This window comes from Triturus cristatus, chromosome 5_1, assembly GCF_964204655.1.
Source record: "Triturus cristatus chromosome 5_1, aTriCri1.1, whole genome shotgun sequence".
Lineage (NCBI taxonomy): Eukaryota > Metazoa > Chordata > Amphibia > Caudata > Salamandridae > Triturus > Triturus cristatus.
Genome location: NC_140587.1, coordinates 780,911,972 through 780,931,390, shown reverse-complemented (window position 1 = coordinate 780,931,390; position 19,419 = coordinate 780,911,972). Strand labels below are relative to the sequence as shown.

The window sequence follows — 19,419 nt, the reverse complement described above, 5'->3', positions numbered from 1 at the left end:
TGGGTTACCAACTCAAAACCTTTTGCAGTATATGGCTCCAATGATGAAAAAGACATTTGATTCTAGTCTGTTTCTGACAATTACACATTTCCCTGTCAGGGAACAACACGTTTGATTTCTCTTGTGATCCATCTTCAGCCTAAATTTGACAATGGAGATCATCCCTGAGCACTATCTGGAATACACGATTTAGACCTACAGAATGGCAGGCCCATTGCAAATGTGAAAGGGATTATACTTTCTTTTCAAATGTGCACACAAATGAACTCACTTTAGAATGGATTTTTTTTTTAAACAGGGAGGTGTCAATACTTTCTAATGTAACCACACAAGTGCTATCAGATCATGTTCCAGTCATTCTTAAGAGATTCCACTTCAGTAACACCTACCTCTCCCCAATATACAATATAGATGCTGGATGAAATAGCATTTCATGATATAGCTTAAGAGTAACCAGACCTGATACCAGGTTCGCTCATATACAGCCACTGAAGAGGCTTGGATTAGAGAAACCTTTTCGAATTTGCACAGTAGCATAAGATAGATTGTTGCAAATACCTAGAGGAGAGTAGACGCACTAGCTGTGAATGAAATAGCATATAAACCTTTATATAGGCAACATCACTGTTGGGAGAAAAGCAAAAAGGCAGATAAGTTATTGGCCTTCAAGAGACAGAAGAGTCAAAGTAGGAATTAAATAAGACAAACAGGAGATACTACAGCAAAGTATGAAGATATAATTAATGCTTTTTGTCAAACATTTTATTCTCTTTTAAATAAGTTGCAGGAAAGTATTTCATATGAAAAATTGTATTTGTTGGCTGCAGTTCTGTTCCCTTATTGAGAGCCAAAAGAGATAATGCTCCGGACAAGCTGATAAGCCCAAATGAGGTTAAAAGAGTGATGGGGCACTACCTAGAAATACAGCCTTCCAGTCCAGGTGGTTTTCCAGATTCATTCTACAAAGCCTGCAAAGTTTACAGTGATATGCTTGTATACCCAGCAAACTTCTTTAATTGCTCCTTTACCACGCACAATTGTACATTCAGTGTTGTACCTTATACTAAAACCAGACAAAGGCCCTTGTGAATACAGCTCGTATAGGCCAATAGTGCTTCAGAGTTGTGATGTAAAGAATTGCACAGATTTTTGGAGCCAGATTAGATGGTATCTGGCCCAATTTTATCTCCCTATATAAATAAGGTTTTGCAGCGTGAATCTTTCTGGATTCACTATGCTGTGCATTATTCCGCGATCTGGTGGTTGGGTCCGGATTCGTAGTCTTTCTTTTGTTTTTTGTAATTTTTTTTTTGTAGCCCAGGTGGGCGTCAACGTCCCACCATTTGGTGCACCTCTCGTGACGTCGTGCTTCCTGCAGAAGTCCCACCTTTGGGGTGCCATCTTCAGATTCTTTTTTCCGCCGTTGGGTCTGGATCGTCATCGAGAAGCTCCAGAGTTTTAGATGAAGGAAAATAAGCGAGTTTCATCGAAGGAGAACCTTTAGAAGACTACAGAGAGAAAGGTATTACAGCCGGGACGACGAAGAAGGAGGGGATCCTCGAATTCTTCGACGCACAGAGGAAAATGCGCACTCAGAGGCTCTGAGCACAATGGACAAGACACCATTTAAGTTCTGCCCTAACTGCCACCACAAGTTCGCGCAGAAGGACCAACACCCGGTCTGCAACCTTTGCCTGCCGTTCGACCACGAGAGCAAGGACTGCAACGCCTGTTCCGCCTTCGCGCCGAAGACTCTCCGGGTGAGAGAACGTCAGAGGAGAGCCAACTTCAGCATGGAAGGCAAGGGTAAGGCCCCGTCGCTGTACGATCTGGGCCTATCAACCGACGATGAAGACAACATCGCCGAGGGACCTGATGTCTTCACGGTCGCAGAGACCGATAAGAAAACGCCTGACGAGGTAAGAGACATGTCGAGTACAAAACCACCGAAAGGGCCCCGAAAATCGGATGGTGACTCTCGAAAAAATGAGTCAAAGTCCTCGAAGGAAACACCGGCGCCGAAGATTTCGACGTCCGCCAGTGGTTCAAAGGACAAAAGGCCGAGCGGATCCTTCGAGAAGGACTCCCAGGTGCCGAAGACCGCCGAGAGGCAGAGTTCGTCGAAACAGACCCACGAGGTGGGACGTTCGGCGACAAAAGACAAGACCGCGTCGACGCAAGCTCCGCCGAAGAGACCTGCGGTTGACGCCGAGCACATCTCAAGTTATTGGCCTTCAAGAGACAGAAGAGTCGAAGTAGGAATTAAATAAGACAAATAGGAGATACTACAGCAAAGTATGAAGATATAATTAATGCTTTTGTCAACATTTTATTCTCTTTTAAATAAGTTGCAGGAAAGTATTTCATATGAAAAATTGTGTTTGTTGGCTGCAGTTCTGTTCCTTATTTAGAGCCAAAAGAGATAATGCTCCGGACAAGCTGATAAGCCCAAATGAGGTTAAAAGAGTGATGGGGCACTACCTAGAAATACAGCCTTCCAGTCCAGGTGGTTTTCCAGATTCATTCTACAAAGCCTGCAAAGTTTACAGTGATATGCTTGTATACCCAGCAAACTTCTTTAATTGCTCCTTTACCACGCACAATTGTACATTCAGTGTTGTACCTTATACTAAAACCAGACAAAGGCCCTTGTGAATACAGCTCGTATAGGCCAATAGTGCTTCAGAGTTGTGATGTAAAGAATTGCACAGATTTTTGGAGCCAGATTAGATGGTATCTGGCCCAATTTTATCTCCCTAATTTTATCTCCCTATATAAATAAGGATACTAAAAATGCCATCTGGGTCCCTGCAGTCATATTTGCCTGTGACATTCTATGCTTTCTAACCAGTTCTCTATACTCTTTGGGCATGCTATTAGAAATCGTCTATGCAGAGTTTGAAATTAAGATTAGTTGTGTAAAATTATTTGGGGTGTGCCTCAATGTTTACAAACAAGAATGTTTGCAACTGTTCCAGAGCCTTGCATTGCTTTAGGCAAAATGCCCTATAAAATACAAAGCTGTTAGTCTACCCTAGAAAACTAAAGACATTACAATTCTAATTTTCCATGCTCAAGGCGGGGTCATACGGACACCCGTTCTAACATAACATCCCCAGCCCTTTAGATTTAATCAGGCACAATTTCAACTCTACGTGTCCCCTCAAAATTAAAAACAAACTTGTGCATTTGACTAAATCGAGCTCTGCATATGTCCTTGTTATCCCAATATTGGTAATTGTGCACTGTTGCTGCTTCTTGACCTAACCACTTCCATTACTGCTGCACTCATGAAATACAATGAATAGGGTTGAAAAGATTTGCCTTTGCTACTGGTTGTTTCTCTCTGTCCTAACTCCTGTGATGTAAGAGTACTCAGCTCAGTCAAGTACAATTTAGCCACTGTGCTCTACCATGTCCCAAGGGTCTCTGCTGTCCCCTGTATTGAATGCGTTTGATACCCTTCCCTCTTGCCAGTAGATCAAGTTCTTACCCAGGATATTATAATGGTAGTACTTTTGGTTTTGACTTTGGGGCGCTTGGCACCTCTTTGTGATCTTATGGTAGGTGTGAAGGTCTTACTAATGCAAATGTTTAAACTAAGCTCATCAGATCATCAGACAGTGTTACTGTTTGCTTCATGGAAGGTAAAATAGTTGGCCCCTATTTGCTCAGAATTGTGTATGCAAATATTTGCTCTTGGAATGTATATGGACTTTCTAAGCTGTTAGAAAATCAAGATACAATACATTTTCTACAGAATTCTAAAATATTAATGTTCCAGGAAACATGGAAAATGTGTCATGAGCCCATATTAGGCTTTTACGAATATGCCAGCTTTGCAACTCGTACATCTGTTCATGGTCGAGCAAAAGACGGGCTCTCTATCTATGTTTCTTTGGACCTAGATGTTTCTCATTATATAATAGATTTCCAACTGGCCTGGTTATTGTGTGTTAAAATTGATTTTGAAATGCCAATAATATTCATAAATGTGTATGAGTGTAAAGAACGCAATTAAGATGACTCAACTTTCAGTATTATGGGAAGCAATTGCAATCTTATCACTTCAGTATCCAGCAACTAGTATTGTTATTTCCGGAGATTTTAATATGCATTTGTTCACTAAGAATTCAGGGGTCGTAAAGAAGAGAGGTAATGCTATTACTAAGATGTTCTGTTCCCAATTGCAGAAATAGGATCTTGTGCTGTTACAGGATACTCAATACAATACGACAGGTGTCCCAACCTTTAAAAATTCAAGGCAACACTCTACTATTGACTATACCATTATTTCAAATAAATTAATGAATAGCCTTATTGAATTACATGTGAACCCCAGAGTAGAAAGTGATCATAACCCACAAATAATTACATTATCATTGACAGTGGACTATCTACCAAAATTAAGAGCTCCTGATAAAGGGCCAGTTGTTTATTATCTGAAAAGGCTGGCGTGGCATTCAATAAAACAAGATGAGATTTTGGACTTTTTAGTCCCTTTAATAGATCAAGTAATAAATTAGGGTTGCCACGGGAACTCAATAGTGAAAACGTGGCCAGGTTTCTGCTAGTTACTGGTCGATCGCTTTCCGGTAAAACCAGCTTTTAGGGGAAACCCCATACATCGAAAAGAAAAATGTGGTATTCACACAGGTTACATAAAAAAGGCTCTAAATAAAGCTTCTCGTGCTATTTGTAAATCATCACATGGAGTAGTTACATTTACACAATTATGTTTAATAAAGAAATTGAGGAAATCGTATAAAAATGAGATTTGGAAAGCAAAAATAGAATACAAGGAAGATTTGTGGATAAAATTGCACCATGTAAGTAAGACAAATAATCTTAAGAGCTTTTTGGGGTATTATTAACTCTTTGGAACATGGCGATATGAGAGCTAGTAGTGCTAATATTTCCGCAATAGCCTGGGAGTCTTTTATTCCTACCCTGTATGGAACCAATACTGCAAACGAACCAAACTACATTAATGACGCATGTAACCCGTTGTCGATAATTAATATGCATAATGAGAATAGAAGGCACGAAACTTATGACAATCAATCATTAATATTTGAGATACCGCAGGTGGACACGGTAAAGTCATTGATAACCAGGATGAAAACAAATGGTGCGCCTGGTCCAAATGGGATCCCGAATGCTGTTTTTAAAGCAAGAAAAGAGACATATGGTCAAAATTCCTTACCACACTGTTTGGAGACATCGTAAAAACCAAGCAGGTCCCAGAATCTTGGCAAGGCAGCATAATACATCCGATTTATAAAAGTGGCCCGCCTGAAAACCCAGCGAACTATAGACTAATTGCCCCAACGGATGTAGAGGCAAAAATGTTTGCAACATTATTACTTAAAGATCTAGAGGAATCGGCAACTACAAGGAAAGTTATCCCAATTTTTCAAACTGGATTTCGTAGGGGACAATCAACAATAACTAATCTGCTGATACTTACCTTGTTGGCAGAGAAAACCAAATACAAAAAATAAAAACTTTGTATTTGCTATGTAGATCTAAAGGCAGCTTTTGATTCTGTTCCGCGTAATCTTCTTTGGGCAAAGTTATCAGCATGGGGCGTACCAAAAAATCTTTTAGATATGATTATACTATTGTATACAAAAACGTGGGTACAAGTCAAAGTGGGGGATGGAAGTAGTACCACTCGTCGCCTTGAAACATATAGTGGCCTTAAACAGGGCTGCGTACTTGCCCCCTGTCTTTTGAACCTTTTTATGGATGATTTGTCGCATCATTTACATAGTGTTAATGCACACTCGCCAATCCTTGCAGGCCAAAGTGTAAAATATTAGCAATATGCAGACGATACTATTCTGCTAAGTCACACGCAAATAGAGCTGCAAAGATTGATAGTCATTTGATCAATATATATTGTCAAATGGTTTACAAATAAATACCAAAAAAACTAAAATTATGATGATAGGATCAACAAAATCATATAAAACATTATGGAAAATGAAGGATCTATCTGTTGAAACAGTAAAGCAGTATAAATACTTAGGAGTTATGCTGGATGATAGAATGACTTTTAAACCACACTTTGATAACTTAAAGGCCAAGGCAACTTCATTGTCTTTTGCCTTTAGATCATTGCGTGATAAACTTTCATGCCCAAGTTACAATCGCTTATTAGAACATTGGAATGTGGAGCACTCCATTGTAGACAATGGAGTGCTCCATGCTTCTACAGAGCAACATTCAATGTTTTACAAAAGCCTCTCGAAGTTCGAGGGGATTTAAATCCCCCCGAGCTTCGAGAAGCCTTTGTTTAATTTGTTAGAACATTCTGCCCTCTAGTGGCAGAATGTTCTAATAGCCTTATAGCCCTTCGTAGCAGGGCTATACCGCTATTAAAGTCCCGCTTATTTTGTTAAAGTCGCTCGCCTTCGGCTCGGGTCTTTAACGCTGCAGCGGGCCTTTAATAGCCGGTATAGCCCGCTACGGCGGGCTATAAGGCTATATTAAAAGTAATGAAGGCAAAACTTATCCCTGCGCTTACATATGTGTCAATCATTTTCAGAGGTAAAGATAGCCAATTGTTGGATTAATTACAAATAAAAGTTTTCAAGTCCATTTTTAGGATTTTAAAAAATGTTGGACACACTATAGTTAGACTGGAATTCGGTTTGCTAAACCAAATATTGGTAAGACAAGCTGCATTTTCAAAATGTCCATTTTCACTTTATTTATCGGACCCCGAGTCCCTTGCTTATGTGATTTGGCAAGAAATGAATGAGAAGGAGTATACCCGACCATGGAGGTCATACTTAACGGAAAGTTTGAATACTTTTAAGCTCCAACCTTTTGACAATGATTAAAAATAAAAAAAATTTACAACAGATTTTAAAGCAATCAACTAATTTGATATCATTAATATTGGATCAGGAGCAGACTGTAAAAAAAAAAAAAAAAAAGCACGCCTGGTCGGTTATTAATTTGTGTAATAAGATTGATCCACAATTCTATCTAATTTCTTGTTTGAAACCAGCGGTAAGGGATATATTGCTTAAGCTTAGGTTTGGACGTTACCCCAAAAAACTGGCTCAGGATGATGTGGTCCTATAATAAGAATAGAAAGCGGTTATGATTCCAACTATATTGTTTTCCCCTATACTGGCAATGTAACTTTATACATTTTATAAAGTATCTAAGGTTTGGGGTAATTTTAAGAAGCATGGATGTACTTTATATTTTAAGCATTAAGATCATAATTGGACCAAACATGTGTTACTGTATGCTTTACTTCTTGTAAGGGGCTGTTTAAAAACCAGAGAGGGGACTTTCTGTATGGATGGGTTTACTAATATGTATGGTGAATAACAACGAAATGTAATGTTTTGCAGCGTGAATCTTTCTGGATTCACTATGCTGTGCATTATTCCGCGATCTTGTGGTTGGGTCCGGATTCGTAGTCTTTCTTTTTTTTTTTTCGTAGCCCAGGTGGGCGTCGACGTCCCACCTTTTGGTGTACCTCTCGTGACGTCGGCGCGCTTCCTGCGGAAGTCCCACCTTGGGTGCGCCATCTTCAGATTCTTTTTTCCGCTGTTGGGTCTGGATCGTCATCGAGAAGCTCCAGAGTTTGAACGAAGGAAAAGATAAATACGCGAGTTTCATCGAAGGAGAAAGTATAGAAGACTACAGAGAAGAAGAACATACAGCTGGGACGACGAAGAAGGTGGAGCTCCACGGAAACTTTGACGCCCATTGGAAAATGCGCACTCAGAGACTCTGAGCGCAATGGACAAGACACCATTCAAATTCTGCCGTAACTGCCACCACAAATACGCACAGAAGGATCGGCATCCAGTCTGCAACCTTTGCCTGCCGATCGACCACGTGAGCAAGGATTGCAACGCCTGCACCGTCTTCACGCCGAAGACGCTCCGAGTGAGAGAAAGGCAGAGAAGAGCCAACTTCAACATGGAAGGCAAGGGTAAGGCCCCGTCGCTGTACGAGCTGGGCCTCTCCACCGACGATGAGGACAACATCGCAGAAGGACCCGACGTCTTCACGGTCGCAGAGACCGATAAGAAAACGCCTGACAAGGTAGGAGACTCTTCGAGTACGAAAGCCCCAAAAGGGTCCCGAAAACCTGAGAGTGACTCTCGAAAAACAGAGTCAAAGTCCTCGAAAGGAACACCGGCGCCGAAAATTTCGACGACCGCAAGTGGATCCAAGGACGAAAGGCCCGGCGGATCCTTCGAGAAGGACTCCCAGGTGCCGAAGCCCGCCGACAAGCAGGGTTCGTCGAAGCAGGGCCTCGAGGTGAGCCGGCCGACGACGAAGGAAAAGGCCGCGTCGACGCAAGCTCCGTCGAAGAGACCAGCGCTCAACGCCGATCCCGCCTCCGAAATGGAGAAGAAAAAGAGAAGGCTCGAGGCGGAGATGGAGAGTATCCTTCTGAGGAAGAAGGAGTTCGACGAAAAAATGAGACAGTACAAGATCCCAGTAAGGCCGCCGACCGAGGTCGTTGAGGTCGAGGAACAGGAGGACTTCGACACCGAAGATCTGTCGAGAGATCCTGAATAGGAGGAAGAGGAAGCCTACTATGAGGGAGAAGAAGACGAGCAGCAGTCGATCTACGGCTCTGCGCCGTCGACGACTCAGGAGATGGAATGGCAAGACCTCGACGCCGAAAGTCCCGAGGAGCCCGTGGAGACATATCCTTCGAGGCCTTCGCCGCCAGACGACATTGGAGCATACAACATGGTCGTCAGGAGCGCAGCAGCGGCCTTTGGGGTGAAATTGGACGAGGAAAAGCAGAAAGCAGACTTTCTACTGGAAACACTGCTCCCCATCCAGACTAGGAGCCAGTTCCTCCCCATGCTCCAAAGCGTGATGAACCAAGGGAAGGAGGCATTCAAGGAGCCCGGAACTTGCAGATCCATCACTCCAAGAACAGAAAAGAAGTACAAGCACTCTTCACAGGATCCTCCATATATCAAGGGATCAGTCACAGCTGACTCCATCATTGCTTCCACGGCCAGGAAGAGGGCCAATGTGCCGGCTACCTCAGGGCCGCCTCCCGACAAGGAGAGCAGAAGAATGGACCTCACCGGGAGGAAGGTGGAGAGAAATGCGGCCATGCACTGGTGCATGGCCAACTCCAATGCCCTTCTAAACAGGCACCAGCACCAACACTGGGACGAAATGGGAGACCTAATTAAGCATCTCCCAGAGCAGTACAGACAGAGAGCTTCCCATCTGGTCGAGGAAGGCAAAAGCATTTCGAACGCATGCATCAAGACCGCATTGGACGGGGCAGAGACATCTAGCAGGCTGATGGCTATTGGTATCACGGAGAGGAGGCAAGCCTGGCTCCGAATTTCTGGCTTCAAACAGGAGGTCCAGAACAACATACTGAACACACCATTCAACGGGGAGACGCTGTTCGGTGCCACGGTGGACGAAAAACTCTCCCAGCTGAAGAAGGAAAATGAAACGGCTAGGTCCATGGGGGCCCTGCAATTCAGAGGGATGCGAAGAGGCACCACAGCTCGGAGACCCTTCGGAAGGGGAGGAAACCAGCCGGGTACGTCACACCAGACTTTCCAGCAAGGACAGCAGGGTGATGGTCACAGCCAGCAGGGCCAGCAGAAGCAGAACTGGCAGTACCAACCTCTGGGCCAGTCCTTTTGCGGGAGAGGAAACGGACGTGGACAGAGAAGAAGAAGGGGAGACCAACCCTCCTCAAAGTGACTTCCATCAAAAGAAGAGGCTCACCCTCAGGATACCCCAGGGGATGAAGCGCATAGTGAACACAGTAGGGGGGGGTTCACAAACCAAACGCCTACGAGCATGCAACACCAATAGGCGGAAGACTTAAACTTTACCTTCAACAATGGCAAAAAATAACATCAGACAAATGGATTCTGAACGTCATACAGTACGGGCACTGAATAGAGCTAGAGAAAAGACCTCCAGACAAGAAACCAAAAAGAAGGCAACGCTCCGGGCAGGAGCTTGCTCAACTCAAAAAGGAGACTATGCAACTGCTCCAAAAGAAGGCCATAGAACCAGTGCCACACAGAGAAAGGAACAAGGGAGTGTACTCAAACTACTTCCTGGTCCCAAAGGTGGACGAAACACTAAGACCCATCCTGGATCTACGGTTCCTAAACAGATTCATAAAAACTCAGAGATTCAAAATGACATCGCTGCAAGAAGTGCTGCCCCAGTTACGAGGAGGAGACTTCATGGCCACGGTGGATCTCAAAGATACCTACCTGCACATCCCGATGAACGGTCGACACAAGAACCTGGTAAGGTTCAACATCAACGAGGATCACTACCAATTCACAACCCTGGCATTCGGCCTCAAGTCCGCGCCAAGGGTGTTCACAAAATGCCTGGCAGCGGTAGCAGCATACCTACGGAGGGAAGGGATCCATGTATACCCTTACCTGGACGACTGGCTAATCAAAGCAAGTACTCGCGAGAAGTGCGAGGAACACGCAGAAATAGTGACAAATACACTAACAAGTCTAGGGTTCTCGATTCACTGGGGGAAATCATCAATGGAACCAGAACAGGTGAAGATCTTCCTGGGGGCACAGATCAACACCATAAACAACACAGTCATGCCCAGCAACAGGAGAACAGAAGCCCTGCTGAAGGAGACACGTCTCTACCAGAAGGGGCGAGCTCTGACAGTGAGAACGGCGAGCAAGATCATGGGGATGATGGCGTCATGCATACACCTAGTCCCCAATGTACGCCTACACATGAGACCATTCCAAGAATGGCTGCAACACCAATGGTCACAAGCAAACGGAAGTTGGGAGGATCTAGTGGTTGTAACGCACACAGTGCAGGAAGAGATAACATGGTGGAACAGGGAAAACATCACAACAGGGAAACCCTTGACACCTCCAAACCCAACTGTGACCATCACCACAGACGCATCCCAGAGGGGATGGGGTGCACACATGAACAAGCTCAGAGTGAGAGGTCTGTGGACTCCAACGGATGCGGTCAAACACATCAACTACCTGGAATTGAAGACCGTACTGCTAGCCCTGAAGGCTTTCCAGAGGCAGCTGTACAACCAAAGAGTGTTAATACAAACCGACAATACTACGACGATGTTCTACATCAACAAGCAGGGAGAAACGCAATCGTTCCCCCTAGCCAAACTGGCTCAGGAGATCTGGAGATGGGCAATCCCACTGAAAATAGACCTGCTGGCCATACACCTTCCAGGGAAGGACAATGTGGAAGCGGACTGGCTCAGCAGGCAGACTTCGGCATCCCACGAGTGGGAGCTCAATGGATGGGAAACGCAAAAACTATTCAGAAGGTGGGGGAAACCTACAATAGACCTATTTGCAACACGCCAGAATGCAAAATGCCAAAACTTCGCATCCAGACAACCAGAAAAACAATCCCAGGGGAATGCCCTATGGATAAGCTGGTCAAAAACATTTGCCTAAGCTTTTCCACCAATACCACTGATGCACAGAGTGCTCAACAAATGCAGGACAAGCAACATGACGCTGATCCTAGTAGCACCACAGTGGGCAAGACAAACGTGGTACTCTCAGATAGTGGAGATGGCAGAGGGCCCTCCACACAAATTCAAAAAAATCAAAGACTTACTCTCCATGCAGAACGGAGAGGTTCTACACCCAGAGAGCCTCAGTCTAGCGGCTTGTCTCCTGAGGACCTAGAGTTCGCACACCTTAAGCTACCTCGAAGCACTATGCGAGTGCTGCGTGAGGCTAGGAGGCCAACGACTCGGAAATGCTATGGAGATAAATGGAAAAGGTTTACTATTTGGTGCACCAGAAATAAACTGCAAAACAAAATGACCAAGAATCAACGGTGCTTAGATACCTCACACACCTACTAAAATCTAATCTATGCTCGTCGTCACTAAGAGTCCACCTAGCGGCGATTGTAGCGTACACACGAGGGGAGACGGGAGGAAGTTTATTTACCTCTCGGGTAGTAAAGAGATTCCTCGAGGGAGCTAAAAGATTAGCACCACCTAAAAGAATGCCGCCGCCGCCGGCATGGAACCTCAATTTAGTCCTGACTGAACTCATGAAGGCGCCCTTTGAGCCCATACACAAAACCTCACTACATATGCTGAGCATGAAAACAGCCTTCCTGGTAGCAATAACATCGCTACTCAGGGTAAGCGAACTGCAGGCGTTAACACTACAGGAGCCCTACATACAGATCCACAAGGACAGAGTCGTCATGAGGACGGACCCACACTTCATGCCAAAGGTGGTGTCCGCTTTCCATATGAACCAGACCATTCAAATACCAAGTTTCTTCCAAAACCCGACAACGGGCGCAGAGAGGGCACTTCACACTCTCGACGCCAGAAGGGCGGTGATGCACTACATAGAGAGAACTAAGGAACATAGGAAAACAAAACAGTTTTTCGTGTCATTCGCTACCAGTTTCCTGGGTAGACCAGTGACCAAGGGCACCATCGCACGATGGATCGCACTAACAATACAATTCTGCCACAGGCAGGCAGGACAAGAACTATCGGAGGGGGCACAGGCACCCTCCACAAGGAAGAAGGGGGCAACAATTGCCTTTCTGGCAAACACGCCCATTCAGGACATATGCCTGGCGGCAACCTGGGCTTCAGTGCACACGTTCACTAAGCACTACTGCGTGGACATACAGATGAACAAGGAAGCACAAGTAGGACAGAAGGTGCTCCAACATATATTCAACGACCAACGCTCATCTTCCACCCAACCGCCACAAAAATAGCAAACCGCTACAAAGTCTATGCACAGCATAGTGAATCCAGAAAGATTCATGCTGCAAAACGAATAGTTTCTTACCTGTCGGTGTAGTTTTGCAGCGTGAAGATCTTTCTGGATTCACTAGCGGACCCACCCACCTCCGCCAGAAAGATGAGGCAGGAGAGCAAGGTGGAATAACAAGTGAGGTTGAGAAGAATAAAATACTGAAAAGAGACTTGGAGAATAAACAAGACTAAAACCGCCTGGGGTTCAAAAAAAAAAAAAAAAAGAGAAGACAAAAGAACAAAACAAGGGAAAAAAGAACCCGAAGATGGCGCACCCACGCCCACCTGGGCTACGAAAAAAAAAAAAAAAGAAAGACTACGAATCCGGACCCAACCACAAGATCGCGGAATAATGCACAGCATAGTGAATCCAGAAAGATCTTCAAGCTGCAAGACTACACCGACAGGTAAGAAACTATTCGTTCATATTCGGTTATGAACAAAATACCCTTTTATGATATTTTATGTATTTGTAACAGCTATAAAGATTTGTTAACACCTCCTCATTATTTTTAAGGAATGGAAGAATTTGCCTTGTTTTGTGAACTGTGTTTTATTGTAATGATTTTAATTAATCAGACAAAGAATATACTTACATGTATGCAAATTTAATCTAAAACTTCGAATAACAGGTCTGTATTTCAAGTTTATGATCAGGTGAAACTGTTGTCAGTCTTTAAGAATGTACTTGAGCAGAAAAAGCACAATTCACATCTTATCAAGAGTGCTTAATGTGCATGGTTCATGCCCTGTTCCATAAGGAATACTGCAGGACTGGGCTATTTTATTTAAAGGTCACATATTTTAGTTGAATGTCCTACATTGCTAATTGATGAATCCATTTGCTGACCATCAAAAGGGGCAGAGGCCTGCATGTTGTAGCAGAAATTAATGTATTGAACAATCAAGAATCTAGAGGCTCTCAGTAAAGGGAAAACACACTTATGCTGCAAAATAAATGAAGGCACTTCTTGTTAACTTGTCTAACCCATCTGATCACCCTACGTAAACCTTCCCAATGAGAAATTTAGGTCCATAAATTATTAATATAAATCGCGGAACTGTTATTAATTCTGATATGATTTCTGATCTTCAGTTAACAAAGAAATGTGTTTTTGAACAAAAAAGTGTTTCTTAACTGCAAGTTTAGATTAATTCGTACTGTAATGTGCAATAAATCACTCTATACAAACCTAACCCTTTTCATTGATTCTCTCTGGATTTCATGTATGTTAGGTGAATGCACAAACACACTGCATTGCTCTATGCCTTTCTTTATGCCTTCGCTCCAACCTGCTCCAAATCCTTTTGCCTCCTGTAGCATCTATGGCTAGTTCTGGCCCACCAAAGAAGCGACACCGGGGTTGGTCTCCGGGGTCTCCCGTTGCTGGTCCTGCGTTACCTGTCCAAGTCCCAGCCATCCGACCACTTGCAAGAACCGGTAAGTCTTCAAAACTCAACGGCACAGCTGCTGAAGAGTTCTAACCAAATATTAGTTTGCAGGAAACATAATGCATAGTTGAACCCACCCAAAATTTAGGACCAGCACGTAGTTTTCTCAATTCTATTCTTTTTACAGGTCGGAACTTAGCCTTTTACGTTTCTTATTAAGTTATTTGTCATACTAGTGTGCTGCTGAACATTTATTTTGGATAAAATCAGTTTATATGCGCATGAAAGATGCACAAGTTTACAAACATAAAATGCCTGAAACATCACCCTGCATTAGAATTGATTTTTAAACACTGAGGCTCTGCAAAATGTCTGTGCTTACACTTTTATTGATGGAAATGTGCATCTATAGAAACATACATTCATATGTTGAACAAATGAAACCGGGGCTCACACTACCGTCAAAAGAGTTATTTGTAGAAAAAGGAAGCGTGCTATATAAATACTTTGTATGGGAGCAGTGGGATGGTTTTTGTTGTAACAGCGGGACTAGGGTGTTTTTTGGTGGTTCTTTTTATAGTGTAATGGTTAAGAAGTATTAAAAACCTTCCTTCTTTTCTGTATATTTCAGTATGCTATGCATATAATAAATCTGTACTTTTGCCATGTTGGAGATGGACATAGGTCTGTGTTCACAATGTACATACTTCAATTCTCTTGCTGACACATTTCGCATTGTCCTTTAAATTTGATCTTGCTTGTAATAAAGTCCGTAAATCAGGTTGGGGAAAGCTACCTTTTTTTTTTGTACCTCCCTATTTATCTACATATATATGTACTCATTTTAACCGTTTATGAAGCGAGACGAGCCGGCAGAGTTAAATACTCATTTAGTTTGTGTCAGAGGGTACATTACAAAATATTGAAGCTGAATTCCATTTAAGAAATAAATTACAAAAACACATTTTTCTCCTTGTTAGTCGTTGTTTTCCTTTTTGGATTCAGTGGTTGATGCTAGGCAAAACAATTTTTTGAGGTTGGTGTTCACAATCTGATGTTTTCATACTGAAATTGTTGAGATTTCATTCCTTTTGTAAGTGTTTTTGCAGCATATGGTCACTTATAGTGCAAGCAGTGGAAGAGTCTGCACTTGCAGCACTATTTTGAAGGAGTTTAATGCTGTTACAAATCAGCATGTGAAAGAGGACCGTGGGCTCTGTGCTTGATGTGCTCAAAGAGTTGGGTTTTTTCTCCATTCAAGTACCAACCAGTTATGGCAGGAAAAAACGTGCAAACCTTTTGCTGGTGTCTCTTCCGCTTCAGCACGTTCTTTTGTTTGTGTTCTAAAATGGTCTTCAGGGATTATTAACTCTGTGGCCTTTTTGTGTTCTTCTTTTCCCAGTTCCACTTCCTCAATCAACAATGAGTGCTATTTTGCAACCACAACCCATCCCTGCAGGCGAGACTGTAATTGTTCCTGAGAACCTTTTAAATAATTCAGGAGTGCGACCTGTTATTCTCATAGGTAAGACCAATTTGTAGTTATTTACATTTCTGTCTAGGAGATTTCTTCTGGGATGGCTGCCAGTGGCACATCTCTATTTGTGATCACAAGAGCTCCACTGGTCACTTCTTTTGGACACCACTGTCCTTTGAGATCACTTGCATGATGAATGGGTCTTGATTGGTTTTCGCCGTACTGCCTAGGTGAAAATAGTGAGTTGCATTCTACTTACTTTTCCAGGGACACTTTTCTTAAGGTACACCAAGCCTCAAATAAGGAGCATGTGATAAAATCCTTTCCCTAAATATTTTTTTTCTGTAATTAAAAAAAAAAAAAAAAGTACAATGCACATGATCACATAACAAAGACTATTGCTTTGTCTGGCACAAAGGAACCGTCTTCACTAAAATAATTTTCGAATAGATTAACGCAGGTTTACAAGCTATGTTTTTAACTGTGAAACTTTATATTAGCTTTAAAAATATTTTGCAACATTATGAAATTTATCATATCCTTGTTTATCATTTCAAAAAGTGAATAAAAAATTTGAAAAGGCTATTCAAAACAAATGAATCTATGCATATAACTGGATATTAACGTACTTTGAAATGGTATGTATTTGAATGGGTATATATTTGACATGGTACATGAATACGTAAAGGCCTGAGGCACTGGGTTCACTTTCCCTGCAAGTAAGCTTAATAGAGAGAAAAGGGTTGAGGAGCATTTTCTGAAAAAAGTTGGCTGGAAACATTTTTGCATGCTTGGTTTTATCACCATTGTTTTTAACCATTTATGATGGATTATAATTGAAAATTGTTTCATCCACATAGCCTGAACAAGAAGCAGAACTGAAGCTAAGAGGGAGGAGAAATAAAAAGCACTAGAAATGTACAAAGATTTTGCTTCGGGCAGAGAGAAGGCCCCACATTCCTTTTTGATCATGGTTGTTATAGAGCCTAGTGTTACCAAACATGTATTGTCTTCTGTTGCAGGCTATGGCACTTTACCATACTTCTATGGAAATGTGGGTGACATTGTAGTCAGCCCCTTGCTGGTCAACTGCTACAAGATACCGCAGCTGCAAAACAAGGACTTGGACGAGCTGGGCGTGGCAGGAAGCCATTTATTAAATGTGGATAACATGATACTTTTAACTATTCAGTATCTCGTGCGTCTGGGTAAGCAGTACCGCATTCTAACCTGATCCATGCTTCAAATGGACTTCAAAATTCAGTTTCGGAATTAGTGACCCACAACCGTGTCGCAGTAGTGTGGATATGTAGCCAACCTTTGACACTGTTTTATCGAAGAAAGAAGGTACGATTTGTACACCTGTGAACTAGCCTTTGGAAGTAACATTCTTATCAGCTACCTATACATAGAAGAGCGTCAAATCGATGTAATGGAGAAAGAGGCCTGAAAATATAACAAACACCTAAAGCTAATTTTTAAGTCTGCTCCAACTGTGCCAGCCTCTATCCATTATGAGTCTCATCTAAACTAAATATAACGCTACCTTGTACAGGATCAGTTTCGAATTTAACTCTTAACGAGAATCCCACATCTGTTATGGGCACCCAGAACAGATGCACATACAAAGGGGTCTTCAAGTTAATTCTGAACCTCTGAAAGGCACAAAACTCTGATTGCCGATACAGAATTGTGAGTCTTGGCCTCATGATGGGACAGAGGATGGCTTAACCGGGTCTTGTTTTTAACTTTAATGTCCTCTGTGTCCATTGTGCACTGATAACTGGTTGCGTTATTTTCCTTTCGGGCTGAAATTGAGACCAGTGTTCCCTATGTAGAAGCCAGGCAGGGATGTCACATGATTGTTGTGTAAAGAGGATGTGTGAAGACTTGATAGACTTCTGTGCTCCTGTATATCTAAGCCCAAGTGTATAGTGAAAAGTAGGCCTTTTAAATGTTTTTGTTATTTTGTGATCATGGTAATATCTTCTAATTCTTACTGAAGACAGTAGAAATTCTATATTTATAAATTTGTTTTTTGTTATGCACCCATCATTTTGTTTTGTATCTGTGTGATTTTCCTATCTGGCAGTGAGAAAGGGCAGGAATCCATTATTTAATGAGCTACACTGCCCTATTTTGTATACTGATATGTTGTCACTCTCCTTTCAATATTGTATTGTTTCCATAGGCAGTTCTTCAATAATACGTATTTTTGCTTTAGGCTTTTATTATGGACTGATAAAGTAATATGCTGATTGAGGAATAGCCGCAGCTCATAAAGTGCCAAATTTTTGCTCTTTGTTGATTTAAAAAAAAAATTTTTTTTTACATTATTGCTCTTTCTTTTGTTCTTTAATTTCTTTAGTGTTCTGTTTGTGTACCTTAGCCTAATAATTTTATATTGGGAGTGATTAAAGGCACTTCAGAAATATTTTCTCCGCGCATGTTGGTTGGCACCCATAGAAATGATGCTGGTGGTGAAGGCCTTTTTTGCTCCACTGTCTTTTGATCAGTCCCGCTTACCTTCCCGATAGCTGCTAGGTTGACGCAGCCTTAGGTTAAATTGGTGCTGCGGAAGTATTTGCTTCCTCTTTATTTTCTTCATCTCTTCTGCACATTCTCTCGTGTTTATTCCCGGGGCTACTACCTCCAGTTACATGATGACAGATGTCTATTGAGGTGTTGGTGGAGATCAATGAACTAATTTCACTTTTTTGACCTTTAGCCGGAGTTCAGAGTCAGTCCCAAGAGACACTTGATTCATCCATTAAGTGCCCATGTAGCCTCAGGCCACAATAAACATTCCGCTTTACCATTGGGGGCTGGTGGTAAAGGGGCCACAGTAGCCTCCTCTGTGTTTTTCCTCTGAAGGCAACTTCCCCAGGCAACCAGTAAAAGTCATCAACACACTGGCTGATGAACGTATTTACTCTTTAATCATTTTGAGTTATCATTTTTGTAGCGAAGTACTGTGTAAAAGGGTTTTTGCCTTTCACGGATGATGGCTTTAGAATTCTAGCACCACTTTTTGGTTGTAAGTTTAGAATGGTGAATGCAGGCCGTTGCCTAGCTGATCTGTTGAAACATGGTGCTCTTGTCTGATTTTGGGTTTCCGCTACTAAATGTAGATGGGGCTGGCAGCAGAGTAGATTTCAAACTATCTCATCCAGTTCAAACCAGGGCCATTGCCCACCTATCCACTCCGCTGTGTTGAGGTTAAATTTTGTTTAGAGGGTGGCTGCCTTTCTTCATTTTACTGTGCAAAAGGCAAAACCAAGACACAAAGTCAGCAACTCTAAGGCAATAAGTTGTGCTTTGATTAAAGTATGTAGGTTGTGACCAAGCAAGACGTTCAAGAATAAAATCCCTATGACGACACCCAGGGGAGTTTGAAATGGTTATCCCAGGGTATTTTAGTAGTGTGGGCACGGTTAGTGCTTACTTTAAAACCATGCTACCGTTGCCCAACCACAAACCCTCAGGGTTTGGTTAAAAAATAAATGTCTTGTAGACTTCTGATTCCTCCAGCAAGGGTTTATCTGTGCACATAGCATCAGTCTTGTTCTTCGTTCCTGTGCTTGCACATCAGGCACACACATGCCGCGACCTTAAAGCAGTGCACATGTGCATCTAGTTCAGTCCCCTCACCCTCCACCTGTGCAGTCTCTATTCGAGCCCTTGTGCTGCAAAGCCAGGATTTATGTTGTAGCTTTATGCTCCAGTATCACATTGTGTA

At 42.6% G+C, this 19,419-nt stretch overlaps 1 protein-coding gene across 8 annotated transcripts in view; it reads left to right on the top strand.

Moving 5' to 3' along the window:
* GREB1L (GREB1 like retinoic acid receptor coactivator) overlaps positions 1-19,419 on the top strand; it is a 492,334-nt gene that overhangs the window by 297,371 nt on the left and 175,544 nt on the right. For all 8 annotated transcript variants that reach the window (XM_085605794.1, XM_085605790.1, XM_085605791.1 and 5 more), the window contains exons 10-12: positions 14,133-14,252; positions 15,606-15,728; positions 16,703-16,888. In XM_085605794.1, coding sequence (XP_085461920.1) covers positions 14,133-14,252; positions 15,606-15,728; positions 16,703-16,888 — 429 coding nt within the window. The remainder of the gene's footprint in view (positions 1-14,132; positions 14,253-15,605; positions 15,729-16,702; positions 16,889-19,419) is intronic.